General features: G+C 31.9%; 1 protein-coding gene across 1 annotated transcript; it reads left to right on the plus strand.

The window, feature by feature from the left end:
* Window positions 1-3286: 3286 nt before the first annotated feature.
* Window positions 3287-15013, plus strand: LOC125077177 (LIM/homeobox protein Lhx3). The gene is made up of 7 exons (XM_047689015.1): window positions 3287-3338; window positions 7051-7225; window positions 8005-8207; window positions 8576-8774; window positions 13510-13667; window positions 13977-14147; window positions 14388-15013. Exons 1-7 carry the CDS (start codon window positions 3290-3292, stop codon window positions 14546-14548), a joined length of 1116 nt encoding a protein of 371 aa, XP_047544971.1. The 5' UTR covers window positions 3287-3289; the 3' UTR covers window positions 14549-15013.
* The last annotated feature ends 7 nt before the right edge of the window (window positions 15014-15020 follow it).

The following is a 15020-nucleotide window of genomic DNA, read 5'->3' on the forward strand; positions in this document are numbered from 1 at the left end:
ATATATATTTGGATCTAAATTGGGACTGGCTAAAAATTCAGTAGGATACTTGATAGATTATAAAATGAATGGTAATCTGTATCGAAATCGAATATCACAATTCATTTATTATAATCGAATAAACAAGATATGTAACATTTTATTTTGATATTTATGAAATAAGTCGTATTTATAACCAAGAATAATCTAACGACGAAATATTCTTATGATGTCGAGACGATTGAATACTTTTATTGACAAATTTACCCCTAACAATACATACTTAAATAAAAATGTAAATCCTTTGAAAGTTTTGAAGCCTAAGCGTTACTTAGGCTTATTGATTCCGGTTGAACAGACGGCTGTCGCATCCGATGAGAAGATTAGCTAACCGGCAAGAAGCTCTTGCAATGCGGACCCAACCCTCAATTACGGAGCGCACGCGCACGCGTCTCTACCCGAGGGACACAACGACCCTCTGCAATTATAGTATAAAATATTTTTACATAGTTATTTTATATTATCGATTTGTATTCTTGGCAAATTTTAAACTAGTTTTCGTTTTTATGATTTTAAGTGCTTACAATATACCTACTACATATAACTGAATATTTATAATGTTAGCGAGCCCGTATCTGTAGACTGATTTGCATATCAAGAATTAAACAGACTAAAACGACGTACACCGTAAAAAAACTGGACAGCACTGGCGAAGGAGGGCCAGAATTGGTTGAAGGGGTTAACTTAGCTCGTGTAGCTGTGCATCGGCATATACAACTTATTTATCTTCCATATTATTATATATATTTTAATTAGTTTACATAGCTTAGTTTGCATAGTTAACAGTCTGCACTCGAGCATAAAATAGTGTGTCAGGTATATACGCTAAGCTAAACTCAGTTAGCTTAGCCTTAGGTCTGCAATCCGCTTTACTTAAAGCAGCAGCCGGTATCTTACTGCTTGGCCTTTTCTTTCCTTAAAGAGAAGGTTTAAGATCGGGAGGAGCTTGTCCACTCTGCAACAGTGTTGGATTTATAACTGGCAGTATTTCGTTATTTACAACAAAATCCGGGATAAATTTTATTTACATAAATGAAGCTCAATGCAGTGTTTGCCCAGATTTTACTTTAGGACTCCCATATACCTACTAACCACTTAATTTCATCAAAATAAATTGATTACATTTTCAATAATGGCATATGTTACACAAAAAATAAGCGTTTTAAGTAGTTATTCCACATGACAAAGGTTTACCACCAGATACGACTTATTCAAACATACAGAGAAATTGCATCAATGACCTCGAAATTTTTCTTTCATAAAACTTAAGGAAATTCCAATATTTGTTTTATATATATAATTTCCTTTTAGATACCAGCTAGAGCTATATTATAAATACCATTCAATATAATAACATTTCAATTAGGTTTATGAGTGCAATTTATTTATATATTGAGTTTGTCCAGTATTGTGGAAACGTCACTACAAAGTGAAAAATACTGGACAAACTAACCTAACCTTGAAGCTATTTTCATGACACTTGCAAATACGGTGTTTTAATTTCATCTGAAGATGTGCAAAGTGCTTAAAAAACCGTGGTATGAAGTTTGCAATTGAATTTTTAAATGAAGAAGGCAATGACGTGTTCCAAATATTTTTGAATATCAACAATTTACAAAGTGTAGCAGCATTTTTGAAAAATGAAATGAATGTAAAAAGGCTTTTCTTTGTTAGTTCTAAAATATTGTATATCTTTAAAAATTAGCACACCATATACATGCTATGAAGAGATACGACAATTTCAATAAAAACTCATTTTTTTAACCAATTAAAAAAATGAGTTTATTGAACTTTTTTGTAAACTATCAGACAAAACATGATTTAGCAAATCAATTATTCAATCAAATCTTAGTTGATATCGAAATAAGGAAAGTCATAATTTGGAAACATGCGTATCCGATGTAAAAGACTGTTCCGATACGGGTTCCAAAGTGACCCGAGAGGGCTAGCACAGGGAGTGACCGTACACAGTGATTTATGTGCTCGTAAACTCGCACACGCCGCTGCCCTCGCGCTCACTTGTATAATTCATTGTGCCAGGTCACGCTTGACCAGGGCCTAGACCGGATTGCGTTACAGATTTATCGTTTGTATTTATAGAGGAAGTTTTGATATACAATAAAAACTTAGGAAGTATTCGTTCTTTGTTGCCAAATTCCGAACAAAAAGTTATGTAGTTTATATTGATTGTTTTTCGTTAGATTATATTGTATTTGTAATGGATACGTGTCTGCGATATTTATTACTGTTTGCGTAACAACAAAAACATAATAAAAATAAACGGTATAATCAAAAATAAAATGCTCGCGAAGCTTATTAAACTGAATCAGTAAGATGAAAATGAATTCTGCAGTTGGTGTCTTTTCCATTTTGTGTCAAATATTGCATTTAAATGTTCAAGTATACCTATATAAATCATAGTCTTGCTACATTGTAATGAATTGTTATTAAGTAGTGAAATATAAAATACATAAAAATTATGAATAATAATTATAATTATAAAATAAATGGTGAAATAACTATAATTCATTTCATATACAATTTTTAGAAAGATTTTAGTTAATATTTTTCACTGATTTCATTTTTCGAACATCATCGACCTAAATTGTAGTTGTTTTTTATGCAGTTCATATTATTAAAAAACAAATACGCAATTGCGTATTTGTTACGAATAATAATACGAATTTGTCCATAAAGTAAAAAATATATAACATAAGCGGAAGTATTTTAAGAAGTCGTTCGGCTATTGTTTGTGTTTTTGTAAAAGACCTGTATAACATTAAATAAAACTACAAAAACTCGGTACCAATAATTTAACTCATATTATCTCATTTTAAGTAAACCGAACTTACTTCTATATTTTATATACCTTTACCTAATTATCGATAAGTATCTAGATATTGATACAACATAATTTTCTGTAGCCTATCGTGAAAGGAAAAATAATAGACAAAAAGAATTCCATTTGTCTACTAAACACTCACAGTGTAAAACGTTCAATATCATCTGCACTGAAACGCGAATTTTCCTGCAATCGATCGCTGGGTGGACCCGATAACCAGGATTGGTCGAGGGGCGTGGTGGTTGTTATCATTAGAGAGAGGTCGACCAATCGCGAGGAGGTACTGATAAGAGGGTTTGGGGTTGGTTTGTGGGGTGGTGTCAGTACGCCGAGCGCAGCGACTGAGGTCGGCTGTTGATCATGCTGGGTGCCATGATGTATCCCGGCGCAGAGGACGAGCTCGGCGACATGCGCGTACCGCCGATACAGCTCGAACATCTGCCTGAAGTGTTTCTATGTACGTAAATTCAAATACGTGATGTGTTTAATTGTTCGTGAATTTAGTGAATAGTGTTACATACATTTTTGATATATTCTTATATTATTGGTTGTGATCATTGTATGTTAATGGTATACAAGTATGGTGGTACCAAAACAATCGGATTTATGTAGGAAAAACAATATAGGTTAACTAATCGTTATTAAAGAGTAGTTAAAATCTAAACTACACAAAAAGCAATTTTATAATAATCTATACATATGAATGTTTTGTATAGTTACAAGTATAGTTAAGTAGTTATTTATTTTAGTTGAGTATTTTATATGAAAGATGTTTAAATAAAATCGGAGAAGTGTCTCTTTCTAAGTCGGTGTGAAAAAAGACTTGGAAATGAAATTCTTTACAATATGGGTAATGAATTAAATAGAAAGTTATTTCTGATTAATAATTATTACTATTATAAATTCTATGATATAAAAATAAAACGTAAACATGATATTTTATAAACTATTTATACATTCCATTTGGTTACTAAAGCATTAACATAGAATAGGTAGAGCCTATTGCAACCGAAGAAGGAACAAAGATATACAAACTTTGGATTTACGTATGCCAAGATATTTTCTAATAGCTCAGCTATATTGTTCACTACTAACAGTTCTCGACTATATTTATTAATAATTCAAAACTGTTCCTCTTAACTATAACACTATAATTTTATTTCGAAATTTTCGACGTATAAACTGCCACGTTTTCGAAAATCCATAAAGAATATCACAGATTATTTAACTAATGATATCGCCTCAATTTGATGTCATCAAATGTTGTTTATTTTGGTTTTGTACTCTTGTAATTAAAAGAGGCTATAGAGCAAACAAAAGTAAAGTATATTTCAATTATATAAATATATTATATATGTAAACAAAAATAATTACCGAGGGTAAAGGAAACCTATATAATTCCATAGATACATTTAATTTTTTTTGCACAAAAATATTTTGCTGTACGCAGTATTAGTCTTACCTATATTAAGAAGTTACTCGCAGGTCATCAGGTATTAGGTATAAAAAAGGCTAGGTCCTTTGTTAGGGTTCAAGCATCCTTCATACCGAATTTCTTCAAATGCAGTTCAGTAGTTTGACCCTGAGAGCGTAACAGAGAGACACAGACAGACAAAGTTACTTTCGCAATTACAATATTAGTATAGATATAGAATTGTATTTAATACTACATTCAAAATTCCATATTTTATTATAATCATACTATTCATTATTTGAGAGCCTCGATGATGTTCTGAGCGAAAGATTTTCCGGTATCCTGAATAGAACAGGTTACATTCTTCGCACGATTCAGTTTACAGGTGCTTAATTTATATCCTTACTGAAGTAAGTAAGAGATGAATCTCTTGCTTAGCAACCAGCTTTTAAAAATAGCATCAAAAGGAAAAATACATTTGTTATACATAAGCAATTCTGGCACTTGTTTATCCACTATACCACAATGGAGTCCAATTTTTAAACTTCTACGTTAATCTAAAGCAAACCAAAGTCCACCGAGGTTCGAACCGATAAACTCAGATTCAAATCAATATTATAGTTGTACATCTATATTATCTGTAATAATAAATATATTTAAACGAACAACTAATATTCTAACAGTATTAAAATCTTATATAAAAACTAATATTCTATTCATTTTAACTATTTACACTACAAATAAAGAACAAAACCTAAACTTCGAGATAAGAACAGATTTATTTCTGAAACGTGAAAATTTAGCGCACCTTTATGTTTAACTAGCTAATCATTCGCTCAACTTGTATATTAATATAAATATACATATGTTTATATTAAATGACAGGCATGGCAATGCCTCTTTGGTTTGATATCTATATTACAAGATACGACGACATAAACCTTTACGTTAGTGGCAATATAGTTACAAATCGACCGAAGAGTGATTCGTGAATACTAGCCTTTTTTTATATATTAGCATCAATATTTTATATTAAATTTCTAGGATTTACTGATAGATAATCAGGACGAATATTGCGTTTGCCTATTTGCCTCAGATTGTAGAAAAAAATATAGAAAGGGATTAGAATATCTAATTAAGATATAAAAATATTATCTTAAATATTTGTTGGTTAAATGTACTTAGTCCAAGCTTTATTTACATACAATTGAGTTGAGATTTATTTGTATAGCAAATAGCTTCTTTTTCATTTGAATTTTCGACTCTTAATAGATCTGTTCGTTCTCGAGGGCTTATTTATTTAACTAGGTTTTTTTAAATATATTTTATTAGAATATGTTTCCATATAAATTAATTCGAGAATAAAAGCCTAGGAAAACCCGTCTACATACTCAGAATTATTCTTGACAAACTTATAAGAACAAATAACCTATTTTTTTAAAACAATTTTATTCTAAAATATTATAAAAAATGTTTTTGTGTTACACGTAAAATATATATTTATTATCGACGTTTACTTAACTTTTTTTGTATGAGCGAGACAAATCTTACAACTACTTAGTTCCATTCAGCAGTGCATTTCAAGTTAGAATTCACATTTTTTCAAAGCGTAGGTAGGCGGTCTGGTGGTCATCCACGGCACACGGACATTTTAGCCGTAAGCAATGGTACCATTCCTTGCATCGCCAATGCACCATCGACCTTGGGAACATTATGTCCCTGGCGCATTACTCTGGCTCATTTATTATTTAAAACCGGAACAACGATACTTATCAATGCTGATTGGTGGTAGAATATATGATGAGTGGGTGGCACCTTCCCAGTCCGGCTTGCATAAAGCTCTTCCACCAAGTAAAACTTACCATTTTGCGTGTCACTTGTGACATGTTGACAACTGACATACGCCATTTTGATTCGTACACATATCTTATAAATTTTGTTATTATTAAAGACAATGTCGTATACATGTTTTGACGTTTTACGTTCGTGTTCTGCAGTGATTTTCGAAGTTTCTTCTTAACAAATAGGTCTATTAAATTAGATTGAAATTTAACATACCCTTTGACAAATGTATGTAACAAATTGCAGGCTAACAGAACTGTTTTTAATTGAACTTTTTTTATAATGTATCGTAGAAGAAACTCTTCTGCTTAAAAAGTATTTATTAAGACTTATGAATATAATTTTAGTAAAAGATCAATAATATTATAATTTAGGACAAATATAGCATAAATAGTTCTCCGTCGGAAATAATAAAAATTCTAGAATTTCCATTGTTTGAAATGTTAAACTTTATTCCCGCTGAATGTATTATCTATGACTACCCTTTATTACTAAACTTACTTGCGACTAATGAATAAAACCGGCCTCAACTTTTTCGAACTTATACTTTTTAATGTTCTACGGTATTTTTTGTGTTCCAGTCCAAAAAGAGTATGCAAAATTTCATCCTAATTGGATTAAATTAACTGTTTTAACATTTAGTAGCGAGATTTGACTAACACAAATCAACAGATGAAGTTAAAAACAACAGAAGGCTGGTACTAAATAAAGGTTTTTATTTTATTTTGATCGAATAAGCAATAATATTTTAGACTGTGCGCCCAACATCAATACTTGGTATTGCTCAGTTTTGGTCTATAGAGGTATATTTAGGTTTATTCTTATTAGAATCGCTGGCTGTGTATATGTAAGTGAATAAGTAATTTTGATTACGTTTTTTATTCAAAATTCTTAATTTTGTTGTTTGTTGCAGCCAGTATACCCAAATGTGGCGGATGTCATGAAATGATAGTAGATCGGTACGTGTTGAAAGTATCCGATCGCACTTGGCACGCGGGTTGCTTGCGCTGCGTGGAGTGTAGGGCTATGCTCTCTGGAAAATGTTTCGCGAGGAACAACCAACTCTATTGTACTGAAGATTTTTTCAAGTAAGCCTCTGTACATTTATACATCTTAATATATAATATTGTCGGTGGTCTTTTTTATACATATATCATATATATGTATATTACCGGCTTTTATAAATTTAAATAACACTACATACTAGTATGTTTTCTGTATTTTAATGTAATTTTATTTATTATTCGTTGAATTTCAAACAGCATATGTAAAATTAGCTACGTATGATTACTAGCTAATCTTTCCGGGCGAATATGGGGACAAAGACTTTTTTGTACCTGGAATAGCTAGGAATAAATAGCTAGGAATGCATAGAAGACAAACATACCACATAAACATAAATTTTCAGTTTATTAATAATACTTTACATCATAATTATGGATTAAACTGAGCATCTTTTTCCTTATTCAAGGAAAATGTACGTAATGGTTCTTAACTTCTCTAGCAAAACATATTATATTATTTATATATGTACGCTAAAAGTATATTATTTAGAATTTCTTGTAATTTCAATTTATGTATATTAATCAGATTTGCTGTTTGGCGTTACAGTAAGTTGATGACCACAACTATTGCAACTCTATCAAAACATCGAGTAAAATAAAAAAAGTAAACCATGAATATATTCAATTATAATATATTAAAACGTATAATATACACCGTGATAGCATTAATATTTTATTTGCTTATGTTTTTTTTTTAAATTAATTATTAGTTAATTATCAAAACAATATATCTTCAAAGATATAGAAAGAATTAATAACAAATATCACTTTGATAATGTTGTTTGTTGCGGTTGTTGTCCCAGGCGGTTCGGTACGAAGTGTGCTGGGTGCGGTCAAGGCATCCCCCCGACGCAAGTGGTGCGACGTGCGCAGGCGCACGTTTACCATCTCAGGTGTTTCGCGTGTGCAGCGTGCGCGCGTACTCTAAATACTGGAGATGAATTCTATCTAATGGAAGACGGAAAGCTTGTATGTAAGCCAGACTATGAAGCAGCGAGAGCAAAAGGTAAATATAGTATAATACAGTTGGTATCTTATTTTATTTTATTTTATTTGGTTCTTCAACAATGTGTACACTGATTATAATAATATAATATAACAAAGTATATATAAAATATAAAATTCTAAGTGTCACAATTACTTAAACAAGAACACAGCATGCACAAAAAGATAGATTCATATTTCGAATATGAATAATTTAGATTTCATAAACACGAAGCACTATTAAATTGACAGCTTTCGATAAACTCGTCTGGATTTGTCAATCCCAACCATTAATTGTCAGAAATTGACCGCAGCTGTAATGTTTAATTGGAGTGATCCAGTGTAGTACAAGTAACTCATATAAATACAGAACCCAGATCAAGTAAACAGACCGTTCCGTTATAGGTGAAGGTTCCCTAGACGGTGATGCAGCTAGCAAACGGCCGCGCACTACCATTACTGCTAAACAGTTGGAAACACTTAAAAGTGCCTACAGCAGTAGTCCTAAACCAGCTCGGCACGTCAGAGAGCAGCTCGCTCAAGATACCGGCTTAGACATGCGTGTCGTTCAAGTTTGGTTCCAAAATAGGTGAGTTATTTAATATTTGAAATTCAGTTACAATACAAATTATACATATACCTATTGACTGTTTCACATCTGTCCCAACATTTTAATCTAGATATATTCAGTAGAAATAGATATCTCGGCTTAAGTTTACCCACACTTTTTTGTTTAACAAAAATACCTACTGGTGCTTTTATTTTGACACATTGTAACTCAATTAATTCATGCAAGACACCATTTTTATTTGTTTTGATTATGTTTATCAAATTAGAACGATAGATTTTGGTGATAGAAAATATGAAGACTAGCCAAAATAAACCATTTTTAATGTATTTTTTAATAAGGACTTTATTATAACGTAGATCATTAAATAGGTTGCTTATGCTTTAATTGTGCACGCTTAATAAATGTTACTGACAGCAATGTATAAAAAATAAAAACACAAAATATTCTTATTACTTTAAACGCCTATATGGTTTCTTTTATGTCTTCAGCTAGAGAGCCAATCAATCGTTCAAGCGTTAATCGTTTCTGCGACCATATTAATTATAAATCGATTTTAGATGTCAATAATCAATTTATCATACGTATACAGCGAGTTAGGTCCCGATTAGCACAAATAACTTATAGCGGACGGAACGTTAACAAGACGTAAACAAGATTTATACTTTATAGCCCAAGCTAGATACTTCTATAATGTTTACGATTTGATAAAACGCGATTATAGTATATTACGTAACTTGACAATGTATGTACTAACTGCTATCTATCTTTGCCTTTTTTTGTAAAGCATATTTTCTTTTTTGAAATATAAAATAAAAAATGTTTGGTGGCCACAACCCCAACATAATAAACCTAAAAACCTGAACTTAAACCTTTTATGCATGTATGTATATGGCAGTCGAAACTCTTTACTTTTTTTCACTAAACTTACAGTCAATTACACTCAAAACTAGTTTTGTAAAATAGTGCTGGTAATTTTCACTATCTGTTACTACCAAACTTTTTCAGCAACATTATTGTTAGAATTAAAAAAAAATGAACTAAACCTTTAAAACTAAGGTTAGGTGTTTATACTATTATTGATTGTAATTGTAATAAACTCACATTTGTAAAATATTTATTTACCATTAGTTACCTGCCAACCAGTCCAATCCAAACTTCCTTCCAAAAAGTGATTTTGACTGATTGTCTAGCAATTGAAAGTAGTGTTGACTAACAAGCACAAATTTTAATTTAAAAGCATTTAGTCAATGATTTTCAAACAAAACTACTTTTGATCAACCTGTTCAGTCAAAATTACTTCTGCCTGTTTTTTCAGGTAAAAGTATTTTTGACTGGTTAAGGATTATGACTGCAACATATTTATAAAACTGTCTGTCTTTTATTTCGGAGTTTAATTTCTTGCTCCTAAATTTTACAACGACCAATGTCTCATTCATTGTACTAGATTTCTTTATTTAACTCTTTTTCTGTCTAACAAAACTCAATAATAAAAACTTCACAGTCCATTACATGTTAGTAATACAAAATATAGTGTATTTCAAATAAATCTATATATGTTACATATAAATTGACGTTTATATATTACTATTTCTATGTATAGGTGTGAAATTAATATAGAGTTGGCACGCTACGATTATACGTGCTTTTAATGGATAATGTTGTTATGCTATCCATTTTGTTTTAACTCGCTGCTACATTGCGCTGCAACATTTTGTTTTAAATCGTTCAATTGCCATGAATTTTGGTATCATATTTACATATATACTGTATGTATATATGCATTGGATAACACAGGCAGGATAACATCTGCCGGGTTCTGCTAGTCTATTATAAACTAAGACATAGAAACGGTATAAGAAGTTAAATAACTTCTTTTTGACCTCCGCGGTTATTGCAATCAAATAATAATTGCGAACGTCACAAAACGGACTATAAGTACATTGATGGAATAGCCACAGCAATCTTTCTCAACGGACACTAGTAAACTGAAAAGGAGATGTAAAAATACAGATGCACCCTTTATTCCTACTCTCCCACCATCAAATATTAGACGAAGAATAATCGGTTTAATGTGATTTTTGATAACATAGCAGCTTAAGACCGTCAATATTTTAAAGACGGAAATAAAATTATTAGATAGTTGTCAAATATGATAAAATTTCAATACGCTTGTCGAATTTAATGAAAAAGCTAGTGTTAATGCCGAAGGGCATATACTATTCGGATAATCCTTCATCAAAATTAATTAACAAATGAAACAACTAATCAAACAACCGGTAACATTGATATATTTTGATTTCTATGACCTATGCTCGGTATTTTGAACATTTACATGGTGAATATCATAGTTTAACGAAGTACAAAGGTATCGATTCGATTTAACGAATACGTATAATACCTTTGGTTAACTCACAGCGACCTTGCTTTACAAAAGAATAACCTTCGTCGAGTGAATTATTACCGGTTTTTTTTTTTCATTGTGTTTATCTAAATATACACTGGCACAAACAAAATATTAAAAAAAAATATAGATATATATTTTGATAAGTCTCATGTCTAAATGAATTACTTGTGAATTAAAATATAAAAATATATAATACTATTATTTTGATTAGAATCTTTCGGTTAAAATAAATTAAAAATTAAATACGCGTTTTATTTTTCGAACTCTACTGTAGTGCCAGACGATTTAAAGACTACTTTTTATTGTCCATTTATAGGAATTATAAAACGTTTGCTCGTAACTGAAAAAAAAAAACAATTATGTTTTTTTAACACTTCTAACGTGCGTGAAATAAATAATATAAAATGTCAAAATAGAATTAAGTATAAAAAACTTGCCTAAACAGAATACTTCTGTGTTGTTATCACTTTACAGTTATTGTCTTATTTAACTACTAATCTTATGTATAAAAGTGAAATACCACTCACTGATTAAACAAGAAATCTCAGAAACTATAACACCTACAAACTTGAAATTTGGCAGGTATGGATTTTACGAAACTTCACCTCTAAGGGGGTAAAACGGGGGTTGAAAGTTTGTGTTTTATAAATTCCGAGCGGGTTCTGCCGCAGGTACAGCTACATTATATGCTGTTCCAACAAAGTCTTCCAGCATAGACCCTACTCATAGACCCTACACATAGCTATAAACTTTTTTTGTCATGAGGCGTAGTCTCAAATATTTTATATACTAACTAACCAAAAACATAGATAATATTACTACTTTTTATTAATTGTTATACTTTCGCCTAATATTTCCTGCTCAACCGAGAATTAAAAAATAATTATATATATTATGTTTGATTTATTCAACACATTGAATTGTACTATTATGTACGAGTTCATACATATACATGTTTATTATATTTCACATGTAGGTTTACGTTTGGCTATCATAGAATGTTTGGTTTCGCGCGAGCGGCTTCAGTCACGGCAGCCGTCACGCCCTGCGCTTTAGCCTCGCCTCGTAAAAACTGCGCCCGTTATCACAATACCTGACTTCTACTTTAAATTAGATACACCTTATATATATATAAATACATTTATATTGTATGTAAGCCGTAATTATGTAAGTTAATTGTATGTCGATTATCTTGCTATTATTGTCAAAAATATATATTTATATATGAATCTACCAGTAAATACAATAGAAATATTTATATAATGACTTACACTATTTTAAATTATTTTTTTATTTATAATAAACTGAAGGTTAAAAATGAACGATTTAAAAATTAATTTTTAATATGTAATTCTTATGGAAAGACGTTTTATAGCGACGCTTATGAGTATCATATAAAAAGATCAATAAGTTTACACAACACTAACATGGCAGAAGCTATTCGGGCGTTGTTCCAATAATCCATCGTGGCTATATCGCAGCACGCGGTCCCTGCGGACAGGGCGGAGGCGCATTAATTAATCGCGCTTCGCTTGGACTCCCTGCCGCTTTGCTAATAACACACGCTAAACATACGCAATAGGGAGCTTTTATATGGGGTATTTAGGTACTTTCTGAAATCAATAATTCCTGCTACTGCAAATAATAAAAAGGAGTAAAATTATTTTTAAGATACATAGTTATAATATTAGAAATATAACTTTTGTAGTGTAACGAAATTATATATGTGAATCACCTATATGCTTCAAACATAATTGCATCTAACCTTTTATGCATTGGGTTTCTTGGTAATGATTTTGAATCGGGTCAGAAAATATACAGATTAATTAAATAAAAAAAATATTACCTACTTAAGCAATGCTTGAATTTGGAACAAGCAAAAGATTCACAGCTTAGGAAATATAACAGAAAAAATTATATATATTTTTTTATATTATTAGGCTAACAATAAGATGTTAAAGTATTTGGCTAACAATGAGGGTAACCTTCTCCTCAAAGGGAGAGGAGGGCTTAGCCCAGCAGTGGGAAATTTACAGGCTGCTAATGAGGGTAAAAGAGTTCATACTCCATGAATAGCATATATTTCTGTCTCTCTCAAATTTTCCACATCAGAATGCCATTCGTTCTTTTACCGTTAATTTTTGTCTGAAAATACCTTTATTTAATGTTATGTTAAAATAATTAACCTCGATAACGTTGTTAACGGTTCTTACCATAACGTAACTCATTTTACGTCAAAAGGCACTCCATTCCAAAAGGTTCTAATCTTACGATATGATTAATCCACTTATTTTACTCGTCAAAGCTAGTGTTCCTTACGTTTTAAATGTAAACTTACTTTTTTTAAAGGAGAGCGAAAGAGAAGAGGTTGAAAAAGGACGCAGGGCGGACACGTTGGTCGCAATACTTTAGGTCAATGAAAGGAGCGGGCGGAGGTTCTCCGAGGCATGACCGACTCCTTGACAAGGATGAACTGAAAATCGACTTGGATTCTTTCAGCCACCACGGTAAGTTAAAAACTTGTTTTAATTGGTGTCGAATTTACGGTAACTTACAAAAAAAACGGGCTAATTGCAGTACTTTTAATAAAAGCTGAAGTAAGCACAAATGCCCCACTCTTGGGTAAAGGTATTTTATCCTACTTTTATACGGGTTGTTAGATCTGGATATACGTTAGTCGCAATTTCACCCAAAAATGCAATTTTCCCTCTCGTATTTAATTCTTTACCATCGAGCATGAGATAGAACCCACGACCTTTGGTAAAGATTTACGTGTTCTATACATTATTTATTTATATTATATGTAATCCTTTCAGAGTTAAGTAATGACAGCTATAGCACCGCAGCTCTGGGTGGCGAGGAAGGCTCGCCAGCGGGTGGTGCGTCTAGTGCCCGCTTCGGGGCCACACCGCCTTACCTGCGTGCTCACTCACCCCCACACGCGCATTACCACTACCCACCTGACCATCTTGTATATACTAATATTGGTATGTATAATATAACTTTATAATGCAATTGACGAGTTCTAGTTGAATTTTTGATATATTGTAGTTAAATAATTATTACTATATATTAATTATTCCTTGATATTACTAGCAACTTGCTATGAATTGCAAATCTATAACAGTTTTTATTTTAAAATAATGCAATACATGTAACTAAGAGCTAATACTTCACTGTACAAGTACTTTGACCAGCAATATAATATTAAAATTTAAAATTTCCAGGCCAATCAATGGGTGGCGCTGGCTTGGGAGCGGGAGCAGGAGGTGCATCAGACATGAGTAGTTCGTCTTCTCCAGCTGCTGGAGGATATCCCGATTTCCCCCCTTCCCCTGACTCTTGGCTCGGAGAGTCTCACCACTACTCGCCACGAGGCTATCCCTAGCGGCGGCCACCTCCGGCGCACGCGCAGCCCGCGCCCCCGCCGTTACCAGCACCCTGCCCTCCACAAGTGATTGGCGTGCAACCGCTTGAGCTAGTCGTCAAGCGTGAGCTGTGATTCACATGAATCTAAAATGTTGCATTTTACAAAAGCAAAGAAATGACACAATGAAGCTACTGAGTGTAAATTGATCCAGTGATTAGCTAAATTGAAAAACTTTGAATAAGTTATTTATGTATATATTATGACAAACAATTTGAATGAATATGGATTATGTTCCAGCGAATGAAACTAACATTGTTTATATCATCTCAGATAATTTTAAATGACATAAGCTTAACCTGTAAATAATTGTAGTCATACAATTTGTGATCGCAAATCTAAACGCCTAAAATAGCAATTAACTATGTAAATAATTTTATTAGTAGGACGTAATTGACGGTATATTGTAAGTGATTTGCAGACTTGATAAGGA

Source organism: Vanessa atalanta, chromosome 3 (genome assembly GCF_905147765.1).
Source record: "Vanessa atalanta chromosome 3, ilVanAtal1.2, whole genome shotgun sequence".
NCBI classification, from domain to species: domain Eukaryota; kingdom Metazoa; phylum Arthropoda; class Insecta; order Lepidoptera; family Nymphalidae; genus Vanessa; species Vanessa atalanta.